This window comes from Epinephelus moara, chromosome 21, assembly GCF_006386435.1.
Source record: "Epinephelus moara isolate mb chromosome 21, YSFRI_EMoa_1.0, whole genome shotgun sequence".
Taxonomy (NCBI): domain Eukaryota; kingdom Metazoa; phylum Chordata; class Actinopteri; order Perciformes; family Serranidae; genus Epinephelus; species Epinephelus moara.
Genome location: NC_065526.1, coordinates 8,959,761 through 8,974,444, shown reverse-complemented (window position 1 = coordinate 8,974,444; position 14,684 = coordinate 8,959,761). Strand labels below are relative to the sequence as shown.

Below are 14,684 nucleotides of genomic sequence, written 5' to 3'. Positions count from 1 at the left end.
AAAACAGTGAACTGTCTCCAGGACTATATTTATGTGTTTCTTTATTAACCGGTATTTTACTCCCTTATATACTTGTGTTCCAATACAGGTGCAGGCAGACTCTGAGGTCCTTAAACATGTCATATGATGAGTTTCAAAACAGTCCATAGTGATAAACCATAACTAACTTCTCTTCACTCGCATGAATCAGCTTCTGTATCTCAAACTAGTTTCAACCTTCAGCAACCATTTTTTAAGGAAAACTAAGCCCCATTTCAACCTGGAAAGTAGCAAAACAATCCAAAATGCTCAGCAGCAATGTTAACAATTTGTAGCTAATGGGCTAAACAATACAAAACCATTGGCACTGTCCTTGCTCTCTGAGCCCACACTGATTATCACTGAAGCTTAGGCTCAAGAGGTAAACCAACATTTCAACACTCCAAAACTTACAGTCAGGTAAAATTATCCAACTGTTATATTTTTCTATAAATTCAAAGGCATTGTGTGAAAGGACTTTATCATTGATCGAGGTCTATTACCCGACAGGTAAAATTGTGGAATACTAATTTATTTAAACAAAACATGTAACAATGAAATGCTATCTGAACACTTTTTGATTCTTCTACAGACTAATAAATCACTNAAACCAACATTTCAACACTCCAAAACTTACAGTCAGGTAAAATTATCCAACTGTTATATTTTTCTATAAATTCAAAGGCATTGTGTGAAAGGACTTTATCATTGATCGAGATCTATTACCCGACAGGTAAAATTGTGGAATACTAATTTATTTAAACAAAACATGTAACAATGAAATGCTATCTGAACACTTTTTGATTTTTCTACAGACTAATAAATCACTGAAGTTACATAATGATGTAGCTTTATAGTGAATAAGTAAGGACAAAAGAAACAATGGCTGTGCCACAGTGCCCTGACCTCCGTATAAATGTTGTTTTTTAGCTTGAAACTTACATTATTCTTATAATACATGAATATAGTACATATTTCCCAACGGTTATACCATTTTCTGACAGTCACTTTTTTTTATAATGCACTTGAACTCAATAGAAATATCTGATTTTTTTTTTCAAACGATTCACTGACTGACCCTCCAATACTGCACAGTAGAAGATGATTTAATTCAGGCCCTGTCCACAAATACACAGATATTTTTGTAAATGTATATTTTCCTCTACGTTTTGGCCACTAAAACGACTGTGGGGGCGACTGAGGCTCAGAAGAAGGGTGAGTCGTCCACTATTCAAACTGTGCATACCCACTGCTGCTTTATGTAATGAACATGTTAGTTTATGTTCTGTTAGCACTGCTTGGTCCAATGACTACTTCACACTTGCATAAGTACTGCTTCACCACTTTACGGATGAACGGAGGTATCTGCGGTGTCCAATGTTACTTGGTCAACCTCAACATCTGCAGTATAAAGTTGCAAGAAACGGTGGTTTTGGATCATCAGGAACGGTCAAACCAGCAGACAGTGGGACAGTTTTGAGAGTGGGATTGTTGTTGATGAGGAGTGGAAAGAAAACTTTCGATTGTCAAGAGCATTACTCGTATTTTTAAGTGAGCTCCTTTATCCTTATGTTAAAAGGGACTAAATGGTGATGAGATCTCCAGTCTAAGTTTTGAAAAATGTAACGTTAGCCTGTTAATATTACTGCATTTGCAACAACTGGGAGAAGGCTAACACCAATGAGCATCTGGAGGTGCTTTTGTTTTCTAGTGTGTATGAAGATATTTTGTACAATAAAAGTCGTGTGGACAGATTCTTTTTAAAACAGAGGGGGGAAAATATCAGCTTTTAAAAATATCTGTATATGTGTAGGCAGGGCCTCAGAAAGACGTTGGCCTGTTTGAATGTTTTTTTCTCATATTCCAAATTGTTTTACCATATCTTTGAGAGGTATCAGTCCAGTTTTCTGCAGCTTCTTTCTTTTTCTCAAAACAAATTATTCAGCTCTGTGTGTTTTAAGCATTTTCAGACCTCTGGATTTTTCTTTGGCCTTCCCCTACGTTTCCCTGAGGTCTTACCGCTGCTCTGGCTGCTGTACCTCTTTTTCTTTGTTACTTCTTCTGGGTCAAAATCAGAGTCACTGTCATTTTTTGGTCTTCCTCTTGATTTCCCTGTGCTCTTCTTCGCTGTCTCCTGCTCCTCTTCTTCTTCTTCTTCCTCCTCCTCCTCTTCTGGTGATATGTCACTGTCTGATTGCTCGTCTTCACTTTCCTCATCGCTGGAACCTGTTTTCTTTAACTTCTGCACCTTTGATTTTGCAGTCCTAGTGTTTGAACGTGAGCCTTCTGTTTCCCCTGCCGGAATCAAGTTGCCTGCTGCGTCCCTCTTCGGCCTTCCTCTGGGTCTGCCTGTGGTCCTCTTTTTACTTTTGCGCACTTCTGTTACCTCCTTCTGCACCTCCCCTCCTGCATCTTCTTCTGCATTGTCAAACTCAGAGTCTGTGCCTTTCTTAATCCCACTGTCCTCTGCATCGCCAGTGTCGCTGGTCCCTTCTTCCATCTTAACCTTCTTCTGTTCATGTCCAGAAGTCGATGAGTGGTAACGCTGGACATGACTCTTCAAGCTCACATTGTGATTGAAGCTTTTGTCACAATGCTTACACTTAAAAGGCCTCTCCCCTGTGTGCAGACGCATGTGAGATTTCAGGTGGCTCGACTGATTGAAGCCACGGTGGCACACTGCGCACTTGTAGGGTTTCAATCCCGTGTGCACGACAGAATGTCTCCGCAGATGATGAACATCCTTAAATTCAATCCCACAAACTCCACATTTGTACTCCTTCGGGGCCCTTCTGTGATTTGCCAGGTGGGCTCTGCGTACTTTACTGCTGGCAAATGTCTTTGGACAGTCTGGACATTTATAGGGTTCTTTGCAATCTTGATGGATCTGCTCATGTTTAAGTTTGTCCACCCTCGTTTTGAAGGTAACATGGCAGTATTTGCAAGGATGCTCATAGGTTTCATCATGAATTTTGCTATGATTTTTCAGAGACGTCTCGGTAACACATCTTTTGCCGCAGATATTGCAGGAAAAGGGCTTTATTTTGTACTCACAAGTGTGAGGCTTCAGAATATTGAAGAAACTTCCACATTCTGTGCAGAGCTCATTAATTTTGAGGCCACCCGGGGAATCAAACTCTTCCTCCTCTCCACTTTGCTCTTCATCTTCATCTTCACTTTCCTCTTCAGAATGCTTTGTGAGCTCTTCCGCCAGCAAAACATCCTCGGTTGGATTCCAATCCCCATCGGAACTCACCCCACAGTCATCACCTTCGTCTCCTTCATCTGACGGATCACTTTCTTCATCACTAAAGGTAACAACTTCAGAGAACACCGTGCTGCTGGGGTTGTCGTCTGTTGGCATTTCCTGTGAACAATACAATGACAAGAATGACAACCCAGCACGACTTTTTCAAGTCTATACAGCACAGAATATTACAGCCACATTACAAAAAAAGAGGCAGCTAGAGGAAAAAATACGATTTTCTTTAATCTAATTGAGCTGAAAACTATACGAGAAAAGTCCAGAAGCCACCAGTTTAGGGAAGCTCTCCACAGAGACACTACCCAAAGGAGAGATGATGTGACACTTTACATTATGCATTTATTCCTCATTACTCCTTTCAAAAGAACGAGCTCCGACGGCCACTGGCTGTGAGCACGTCTGCAGCTGCTCTGCCGGGCTGTGATGTTCCTATTTTTTGTTGAATCTATGAAGCTACAGATGTACTGTGAAAACTCTTTACTGCTTCTGTTAACATTAGCCAAAAAAACATCATTAAGCCACACAGGATTTGAACCCGCTGTGCTTCTATCAGATATGACGAATGCGGTAATACACCGCAGAAGGTTAGAACACAGTAGCTTCAATAACTTGTTTGCAGTAATGTGACTATTATGACGCGTGAAATTCAGATGCAGGGCAGAAGTGATAAATCTAAATACTGGAAATTGAGGAATGTGCCTACATAAAAGGGACGGATGAACCTGCAGGCAGCAGCTATCACCCGAAAACTGACGCTCTTGTTGGATATGATCCATACAAACAAAAGAAAAGCAAATTTCTTCTAAAACTTGACTGACTTGCCCAATGTGGGAAGGATCGCCATTACACATTACCTTGTCCTCCACACCTCCTAATCTTATGTTGCACAGAAAGCCAATGAAAGAGTCTCGTGGACTTTAACTCATTTGTGTGTGGTTGGATCCTCGACCGAAATGACTGCCATCTTGTTTTTGGCTGGGTAAGTAAATGTGCTTAAGTATAACTGTCCTTTATATTTCAACTCTGTGCACAGATGCATCGCTGTCAGGATAACATTACTAGGTTCACCATTGCCAGATGTCTGGTGAAATGAGGACTAGGGAGGCTGAAAAAGTATGGGGAAAAAATTCTGTGTCATGGCTAAAAATGTGGAGAAGTTAAACACAACGCTTTAACATTAACATCCGACATTAGTTGGAGGAGTTGACTCCACTCCTCCAGACTGAAAATGGAGCTTTTTGATCCTGCTGCTTTTTCTCAGTTATTTTTTTTTAACCTCTCCCACTATTTTTGGGACTAAAGTGACCTTTATTTTTCCAAATTTGATCAATTGGAACAACTGTAAACAGCACAAATTACAGGCATTTGTGCAGTGATGGTAGTCCTTGACTCCAGCTGCCTAACCTCAACCTGGATAGCGCACCAGTGTGGGGAAGTTATGTTGCTCAGCCAGCACAATCCCTGAATGTAGGTCGTGTTACACCCATAATGAACTACTGTGCCGCAGCCATAATCATAACAACCAAAGCATGAGGGCAGTTTACAAAATACTACATAATACTTTATCATAATATAACCCAGCCTTTCTGTATTGATCAGAGGGATTGCAAACCTTAACAAAAAAGAATGATCTTGCCCATTCTGGAGTTTCATAAGATAGAGTAGGTTCTGAGGTCATTATACTACATTCAGAGAGTCTCGATGTGTTGTTGTGTGTCTTATAATTCAAGTTCTACCTGTTTGGTCTCTGCAGTTTCTTTTGTGCCTCCTGTCAGGTGTTGATCCACAGCTGTAGGAAGAGCGTAATTGACAAGGTTCTTCCACTGGTTTTTGTAGTCACACTTCATGCAAGTTTGGGTGAAGACGATGAGCACCCCAGAGGTGACCTTCTCCATCTGAAGTTTAAAGCCACACGACGGGCACTTGCGGCGGAACAACTGGAGGAGGCAGCTTTCATTCACAATATACTTGCCTTTAATCTGTAGAAGCGCAGACCTGAAAACCAATTTGAATGAAAATTTTTAAAAAAGTAGCAGTCAACGGTACAGAAAATAAGCAAATCTGTTGACAAAGCGTAACTCACTTTTCCCTGTTTAACTCAATATTCAGGACTTTTTGTGGCATCTGGTCAGATCCAGAAGTGACAGCATTTTGAGCATCAGTTGAATTCGACTTTGAGACACCACTTGCTTGTGAAGCTGTAAACAAAGTTCAACATTCACATGTAAAGAAACAGCGTAGCTTCACAAATAAATACCCTCTTTATCCGTATACACACACAATATGTTAAGTTTCTCACCTTTTCCAGTACGTCTTGATTTTTTAGAGTGGGAAGGTGGACGGTCATCACATGGACTATCAGCATCTTTGGCTTCTACAGGCTCCTACACACATGGGAAAAGTAAAAACTTGCAGTAAAAGAAAACACACAAACAACACACTAAATTGGGTTTCAGAGCACCTCACAGTACCATGAATACATAGTTGTGTCTAAAAATAAATTAAAGCTCTGTGTGAACACTGAACAAGTGCATAGTGAATGGCTATAACAGCCTGTAGACATGGGCAGTGACACCCAGCTAACAAACTGGGCATCGGTAACATGGCAAGTGCTCATCATACTGTGTGTGTCACCTCAACAGCACTACAGGATTGAGTCAGCCTGCCATTAAGCACCTGTCAGTACGAGCAGCATTTAAATCAGGCTGCACAAGGACACAAGATGTTAACTAGCGCACTAATTTACAACTATTAAAAGACTGGATGTGATTTACTGAGAGGAGTCTTGTTGCAGACCTCCAGGCTCAAGCCCACCTCCTCTGTTGGACCCTTTGTGGACCAAAGATTGGAGAAGGAAGTGAATTGTGTACGCCCAGAGTAGGACTGGGCAATATGGACAAAAACTAATCTCTGTATTTTATCTCTGTGTGGAGACTGTGAGAGGTAACGCAACTTCATGGTATATCAAATAAACTGTGTTGTGTAAGCACACAATAAATCTTGCTTGAAAATATATCGAAATAAAGTACATAGTTGTTATATCGCCCAGACCTACGCCAGAGACTATCATCAGGATACGTTTGCATGTTGTGGTGTCAGTAAGCCACACGACTTCCACCAAGATAAACAACACAACCTTAATATCTCGACAAACCATAACTGTTGTATTAAGCGGCAAATAACTTGTCTATTAACCACATGAGCTTGCTATTGTTAGCTAGCTGTGCTAATGTCATACACCGTACAGTTAGCAAACTCACAAGGTTAGTGTGCAAGTCAATTGCTGCTTAACGTTATGTTACATTGAAATGAGGTCTTGTGGCAGACGCTATGTGGCATCTAAGTTAACCCAGTAGCCTATAATACAGTGGCATCTAAACATAAAATACACTTATATGTTCGTGATAAGCATGACAAACAATACATATGTAGCCTGGAGTTCTCCTGGATTTATTTGAAATGTGTGCTCTGCTGTTTTGTTAAAAATGTAGGACAGGGACAGGAAAAGATGCTACAGCTGTCTGAGCAGACTCACCTCATTCTGTGGGCTCTCCGGGGATTCATCGGGCTCTGACTTGACACACAGTGTTGGGACAGCACTGAGCTTTAGCTGGCCCGTGTCTTCAAAAGAGTCATCAGTAAAGTGTTCATTACAAATGGTGATATCAGTCCAGGATGACTCTTTCAGTCGCTGCCCATTGACTTCGAAAATGAACTGAACCCACTCCAGCCTCCTCTCTGGATCTTCCGGTAACTTAAACAGTAGTGCGCTGCGACGCCATGAATCACATCTGACCACGGAGCACGTCCTGGATGCAGCAGTTGACCACTAAGTGAATGACAAAAGTAAAAGCTTGCAGTTAAACAAAAGCTGCATACAGTCCTCTAAAACTGGGGTTCAGAGCACCCTACAGCACCATACATACATGTTTTGACTTAAAATAAATGAATGCTCTGTGTGTGCTCAGACTGGATGATGTATTTGCTGAAGAACCGCATGGTGAATGGCTACATTAACCTGTAGATGTGGGCAGCTGGATAACACACACAACTCACAGACTGGGCAACAGAGACATGGCATGTGGTCATCATATTGTGTCTGTGACCTCAACAGCACTACTGGGCTCCTACAGTGTGCATAACTTCTGTCGGATTTTTTACTTCACTTTTTTTTTTTTTTAACTACAAATGACTTCATTATGTGACTGCTTTGAAGTTATCCTGCCAGACGTAAACAAAGAGCGAATCCCTTTGGGCTAAGTCTATTTATTGAAATAGAGTTGATACAGGTAGGGCTAAATACTGATTAGCCTAGGCTAGGGCTAGGTTTTGTCACATCAATAAAGAAATTTGAACTAATTACCTCCACTCGGTTTGCATCAGGTATCCCCTTGGGAATAGCATTTCTCTTCAGGTAAAGTTTAGATTGTCCCTCCTTGGTCGGTAGGTAATCATCCTGATCGAAATGATCACTGCAAACCCGATGATCGGCGAGGCGCAGGCTACTGACTGGTGTGTTTTCATCAATTTTCAGTACAACTAGCCATAACTTCGTTATATCCGGGTATCTGTATGGCAATCGATGAAAGCTGCGCCTATTGCGCCACATTTTGTTTTCACAATTAGGAAATGCACACTTACGAACCATTTTACTTTGCCAAACTGATCTCCGACTTGTTGCCTGTAATCTCCGGTAACGCCCGCCACCGGATCCAGCTGGGCTTTATCGAGAGCTGCTTGTTCTCGCGATATTTCGGCCGCGCTTTGGACAGCAGAGCTAAATGGTAAACAATCACGGCAGCACGCGGTTAAGGTAAGACAACACGTTTACATGTCGTTTTCTATATGTTCTCTGACATTTATCCTAATGATATGAGGTGGTCTTTGTGGAAAAAAAGCTTGTTTAGTGGACTAACTTTGCACTTGAAGAGTATGCCCAGAGATACTGGAAAAGCGAGATACTCCACTCGGCTCACTTCCTGATTCAATGACGTCAGCGCTATGCCCCGTTAAGGACTTGAGGCAACTCTGAATGTATTGCCGTCAATGAGGAAAATGAACGTGATAACAGTTTCGGGTTAATTCTTTCGCCCTGTAATCACTAAAGTAAAGACTGGGTTCGTTTTCCACAAGCCACACATCTTACCAACATTCTGACACTAGAGTTGCATTTTTCATCTGCACAAGAGAAAGTTAACTTTGTTTGAGCCCTGTCCGTCCCAGAAAACAAGCTATCGCGAGACACAGACCCTCTGTTCAACGGTTCAACACGAGGTGGGGAGGGGCAGAACAGGCTCTGATTGGAGGGAGCGGTAACCACGCCTACCTTAGGAGACAGGAAGAGTACCCGTTTTCTTAACATTGGATAAGCGTACAGTGGGGTATCTCCTTTAGCTATCCAATATCTCTGGTATGCCCTTTAACTTACGTTTTAACAGGTCTGACGCTACTAGGTGCACCCGGCTGTATCTAGGCTAACGACTAACATGCTAACTATTATTTCTATGTCACCAGTCACTTGAAACAAATTTAGGACGATAGGAGACAGGTTGAAATAAACCGAAATTTCTTGCAACTTGCACCTGTCAGTACAAGCGGAATTTAAATCGGGCTGCACAAGGACACAAGATGTCGACTAGCACGCTAAATAATGAATATTTAAAAAAACGTGGACATGACTTTTATTTCATATAGGCTACATGTTGTGTGAGAGAGGGGGATGCCAAATTTCTATTCAATGAAGGATGTTGATTTGTACAGTTCACTGTGATGATTGTGTGTGTGATTAATGTGTAACTCCTATGTATCCCATGATATTTTCCCATGTATCTGTGTCTAAGTGATTGATGTGAACAACACTTTTTGAAACTGATCCAGTATTGAGAGACAGGGCTGCAGCCGGAAGTTGTGCAACAGACCACAATATAACCAGATGGGGCATTTGTACACTGTCGCTGTACGTCCCTTAAAAGTGTTTATTTTTGCCACAGACAGGCTCAGATTGTTATACCCAGTCTCTGAAGCGTCTCTTTAGCTTTCATTTGGTCCAGTCTGTTTGTTAAAGCATCTAAGTCTCAATCTAGGTGAAGTCTCGCTCTGAAATCTAACGAGATGTGAGTTTAGCTTATAAGACTTTAAATGTTGCGGAAGATTATTTAGCTGATTTTGACGATGTGGTTGAGGCCTTTGAATTTGAGATACAGATAAAAAGCTCCTAGTGATTAAAGAGTGAACAAGGAGGGAGAGGCTGGTCATTTCCTGTAGCCGCTTATCCTGTTGGGGTTGCGGGCGGCTTGCGACTATCCAAGCTGACATTGGGCAAGTTGCGGGGTACACCCTGGGCAGGGCTGACACATAGGGACAGACAACCATCCACGCTCACATTCACACCTACAGACAATTTAAAGTCACCAAGTAACCTAACCTGCATGTCTTTGGACTGTGGGAGGAAGCCGGAGTACCCAGAACCCCCATGATGACACAGGGGAGAACCCCCCCCACCCTGGATTTGGACCGGGAACCCTCTTGCTGTGGGGTGACAATGCTAACCACTGCACCATAGAGGGGGGGGGGGGGGGGGGCAACAGGCTTAAAATGACTGTCTCATCTTCTCTTATTTAGAAAAGACAGCGTATAGGGGCGAAGGATAACTAACATAACCATAATCACTCATTGCTAGTAAGCATATCTGTAGCTCCGGATGTATAGGATGCGAAAATATGGGCATAAAATTGGTCTTATAGCCCATATAATAAGTATAAATGTATTTTTATACTGTGCACACACACTTTGGCATCAATTACCCAGTAAATGTCTGCTTGCTGTCATCACTTGAAATTGATTTCAATAGATATTATAATCAGTATATATTTTGCAGCTACTAATCACTTTGTTTTGCCTTTATTCTGCATGCTTTCGTGTGTCACGTTATGCTGGGTCAAGATAATAACTTCAGCTAGTGATATTACCTCCACTCTGTCTGCAGCTGGTATCTCCTCTTTTGGGACAGCAGTTTTCTTTAGGAAAATGTGCTTTGGATTCTTTCTCCTCTTTGACTGGCAGTAGTCATCCCGGGAAAAATGGTCACTGCAGACCCGATGGTCTGCAAGCCGCAGTTTATGAACAGGAGTGTTTGGATCCATTTGTAACACAACGAGCCACGACTTCAGCACGTCCTCGTCCAGTAAAGGTAGTCTATGAAAACTGCGCGCACTGTTTTTGGACATTTTGTTAGTGCAATTTGGAAATACACAAGCACGAACCATTTTTGCTCTTATTTTTATCTTTTAGATAACACTAAACTCTTTTCTGCTCTCCAACACAACAAACTAGTCCAAATACTCTCTCAAACTCCCGCTCAGGTTTCCCCACGTCTCGCGAGATTTGGGGACAAACACCATAACGAACAGACTGGATCATGTTAAGAACCCGAGCCTGTCCGCTACATATACCACCTTTAATGGACATACAGTGACGGTGTACCATTGCCCCATCTGGTTACATTGCAGCCCTGTCTCTCAATACTGAACCAATTACAAAAATGGTCGTTCACATCTGTCACTTAGACACAAAAACACGAGAAGAAGGCACCAAGGTGAATAATTCCTAGGTTGTCCTGTCAAGGGTGTGTCTTCAATATGTGCCTCTGGTGACATTAAGTTAACTGTATGGAACACGTATATGTGGAATGGAGATGTATTGAATTACCTTTAGTGTAAACACCTTACATGGTTGCTTAGCTAATGTCAAGCTGTGATACAGAAACGAAAACACGCCAAACTCTTATAACTACGTACATGGTTAAATTGAGACTCTGACATTATCCCGCTTTGGTCCAGGACGATTCTTTAAGTCGTTGACCGTTGAATCAAAAATGAACCGAACCCACTCCAGCCTCCTCTCCGGATCCTACGGTAACTTGAACCGTTGCGCACTGCGACGCCACGAGCCCCGTCCGACGACGGAGCACATACTGGGTTTAAGTTTGTCCCTCCTGATTTAAAGGTGGTCGGATAGTTTAATAAATGTTTATAAGTAGACTGTAAGATGGAGCTTCTGGGTCGACTGGTTTCCAATGCTAACAACAGTGGCAGACTAACAGCTAGCTTAGCTCGTGGCTGTGGTGGTAACGGAATGGGCGGGGTACTGTGGCCGGGAGCGCTTGGTTTGCTGTGAGGCGTATCCCGGCCAGTTTAATGACAGTAATGGCAAGGAAAAGTAAAATACTGTAAACTGAGATCTTCAAAACTCTTCAGGCAGCATGAAGACTGACACAATAACTGTAAAATCATTGTGTTGTTATTTTTTTATTTCAACTTTTTTTTTATTTTTTACTTTATTGAAAAAAAGGTCAAAGTTAGGGACTGTTCTTTATTTTTTATTTCAACTTTATTTTTTATATTTTTTAACTTTATTAGATAGATAGATAGATAGATAAACTTTATTTCGGTGTCACTCCACAACACACATTAAAAGTACTTGAGGGTACAGAGGGAATATGTTAATAAAAATACAATATTCAATACAATTTACCCCCCTCCCCCTTGACAAAATAAAAAGTGTTGGGGACCGCTCAAAAAAGAGTTGTGAGACACCAACTAAAACATCATAAAAAAGATTATAAAAACGTACACTATGGTACCATGAAAAACAAAACACAGAACAGTTTTATAAATTGGAACTCATGAAAGACAATCTTCTGTTAAGGATGAGGTGGCAGGCTTTGGCACATTCATTGATGCAATGTTTACCAGCTAAAATTACACACAATTTATTTGTATCATCAAGATCATTAAAATTAACAATATACTTAGAAAGTGTACTAAATAGTTCAGCACGAATGTCCACATAAATGTCACAGTGTAAAAGAACATGGGCCTCTGATTCAATGGAACCATTAATACATAAAGTACAGTAGCGTCTATCCACTGGGGTGTTCGTATATCTACCAGTTTCTATTGCTAAAGGAGCAACTCCACATCTGAATTTAGCGAAAGCACTTCTAAGCTGTCTTGATAATATATTTTGTACATAGGACTCTGTCTGAAATGTATCCTTAAATAGGCAGTAAGTGCGTAGTTTGTTCCCTTCTGGTGAATTTATTAACTGTAGCCATGATTCCTCCTCTGCCTTTGACACTGCCGTATCAAAACATTTAAGGTCGTTACTTGAGTAAACCATATCTGTACGAGCAAGGTGAGAAAAGTTCATAGAACTAAGAAATGTTGTTATTGTATGCGCATAGTTTTTTACATTTGACAAATGAGCCGCCCACTGAAAAACACGCTTACATAATCGGCTGTCAGGCATACCACAGAGTCTCTGCCAGTTTTTAAAGATACAGGACCACTGGTGTTGCCATGGGGTTTTCCAACCCATATCACCCTGTATAGCAGCATTTGGGGTGTATTTACCCACACCTAAATAAAATCTACATGCCCGGTTAAACACAGCATTAACACAAGAATAACTTTTGTAACCCCAGACAGCAGCAGCAAATTATTTGACAAATAAGTAAAGGTTAGGGACTGTTCTTTACTTATAAGAGGAGGTGGATAGCTGGGCTGTGACTGTTTTTTTTCTTCTTAATTTTATTATTTTTTATTTCAACTTCTTTCTTATTTATTTAAACTTTATTGAAAAAAAGGTAAAAGTTAGGAACTGTTCTTTATTTATCGGAGGAGATGGACGGCTGGGCTGTGACTGTTTTTCTTCTTCATTTTATTAACATTTTTTATTTATTTCAACTTCTTTCTTATTTATTTAAACTTTATTGAAAAAAAAGGTAAAAGTTCGGGACTGTTCTTTATTTATCAGAGGAGATGGGTGGCTGGGTGGTGACTGTTTTTTTTCTTCTTCATTTTATTATTATTATTTTTATTTCAACTTTATTTTTTATATATTTTAAATTTATGTGACAAGTAAGTAAAAGTTAGGGACTGTTATGTACTTATAAGAGGAGGTGGATAGCTGGGCTGTGCCTGTTTTTTTTTCTTCTTCATTTTATTATCATTTTTTAATTTATTTTAACTTTGAGGAAAAAAAGGTAAAAGTTAGGGACTGTTCTTTATTTATCGGAGGAGATGGGCGGCTGGGCTGTGACTGTTTTTCTTCTTCATTTTATTATCATTTTTTATTTATTTCAACTTCTTTCTTATTTATTTAAACTTTATTGAAAAAAAAAGTAAAAGTAAGGGACTGTTCTTTACTTATCAGAGGAGATGGGTGGCTGGGCGGTGACTGTTTTTTTTTCTTCTTCATTTTATTATTTTTTTTATTTCAACTTCTCTTATTTTAAACTTTATTGAAAAAAAAAGGTAAAAGTTAGGGACTGTTCTTTATTTATCAGAGGAGATGGGTGGCTGGGCGGTGACTGTTTTTTTTTCTTCTTCATTTTATTATTTTTTTTATTTCAACTTCTCTTATTTTAAACTTTATTGAAAAAAAAGGTAAAAGTTAGGGACTGTTCTTTATTTATCAGAGGAGAAAAAAAAGGTAAAAGTTAGGGACTGTTCTTTATTTATCAGAGGAGATGGGTGGCTGGGCGGTGACTGTTTTTTTTCCTTCTTCATTTTATCATTATTATTTTTTATTTCAACTTTATTTTTTATATATTTTAACTTTATTTGACAATAAGTAAAAGTTAGGCACTGTTCTTTACTTAAAAGAGGAGGTGGATAGCTGGGCTGTGACTGTTTTTTTTTTCTTCTTCATTTTATTATCATTTTTTATTTATTTCATTTTGTTTTTACTTTATTGAGAAAAAAAGGTAAAAGTTAGGGACTGTTCTTTATTTATCGGAGAAGATGGGTGGCTGGGCTTTGACTGTTTTTTTCTTCTTCATTGTATTATCATTTTTTATTTATGTCAACTTTATTTTTTTATTTTAACTTCATTGAGGAAAAAAAGGTAAAAGTTAGGGACTTTTTTTATTTATCAGAGGAGATGAGTGGCTGGGCTGTGACTATTTTTTTCTTCTTCATGTTATTATTATTTTTTATTTATTTCAACTTTATTTTTATCTATTTAAACTTTATTTGAAAAAAAGGTAAAAGTTAGGGACTGTTCTTTATTTATCAGAGGAGGTGGGTGGCTGTGGTGTGACTATTTTTTTTTTCCTTTATCTTAAAGGAGCTATATGTAAGAAATCTAAAGCAAGTAGTCGTAAAATCATCCTAATATGTCACAGAGAGAGACGAAGGAATAATGTTCATATAACATACTGATCTCACCGACAACAATAGTACGGCCAGAATATTCGCATTTAAAAAAATATTTTACAGTCCGCAAATCATGTTTATGTTTTGAATTTGTGTTTTTGCCTGTTGCGCCACCCACCGCCGTCTACCAGTCACGCAGTCAGTAGAGTCTCAGCATCAGTTAAAGTTACGACTGAGCTACA

The 14,684-nt window shown here is 39.9% G+C and overlaps 1 protein-coding gene across 5 annotated transcripts in view; it reads right to left on the bottom strand.

Moving 5' to 3' along the window:
• Nucleotides 1-631: 631 nt before the first annotated feature.
• The window catches only part of LOC126409134 (zinc finger protein 778-like), an 18,726-nt gene continuing 4,673 nt past the window's right edge, over nt 632-14,684 (bottom strand). For 2 of the 5 annotated variants that reach the window (XM_050075075.1, XM_050075073.1), the window contains exons 2-6: nt 6,819-7,112; nt 5,583-5,667; nt 5,367-5,481; nt 5,020-5,278; nt 632-3,385 (exon numbers count right to left, since the gene is read on the bottom strand). In XM_050075075.1, coding sequence (XP_049931032.1) covers nt 1,985-3,385; nt 5,020-5,278; nt 5,367-5,481; nt 5,583-5,667; nt 6,819-7,112 — 2,154 coding nt within the window. In that variant the 3' untranslated portion in view covers nt 632-1,984. Of the gene's footprint in view, nt 3,386-5,019; nt 5,279-5,366; nt 5,482-5,582; nt 5,668-6,818; nt 7,113-7,646; nt 9,233-10,251; nt 11,386-14,684 lie in introns of those variants that run through there. The other 3 variants (XM_050075074.1, XM_050075078.1, XM_050075076.1) reach the window with 3 other exon arrangements.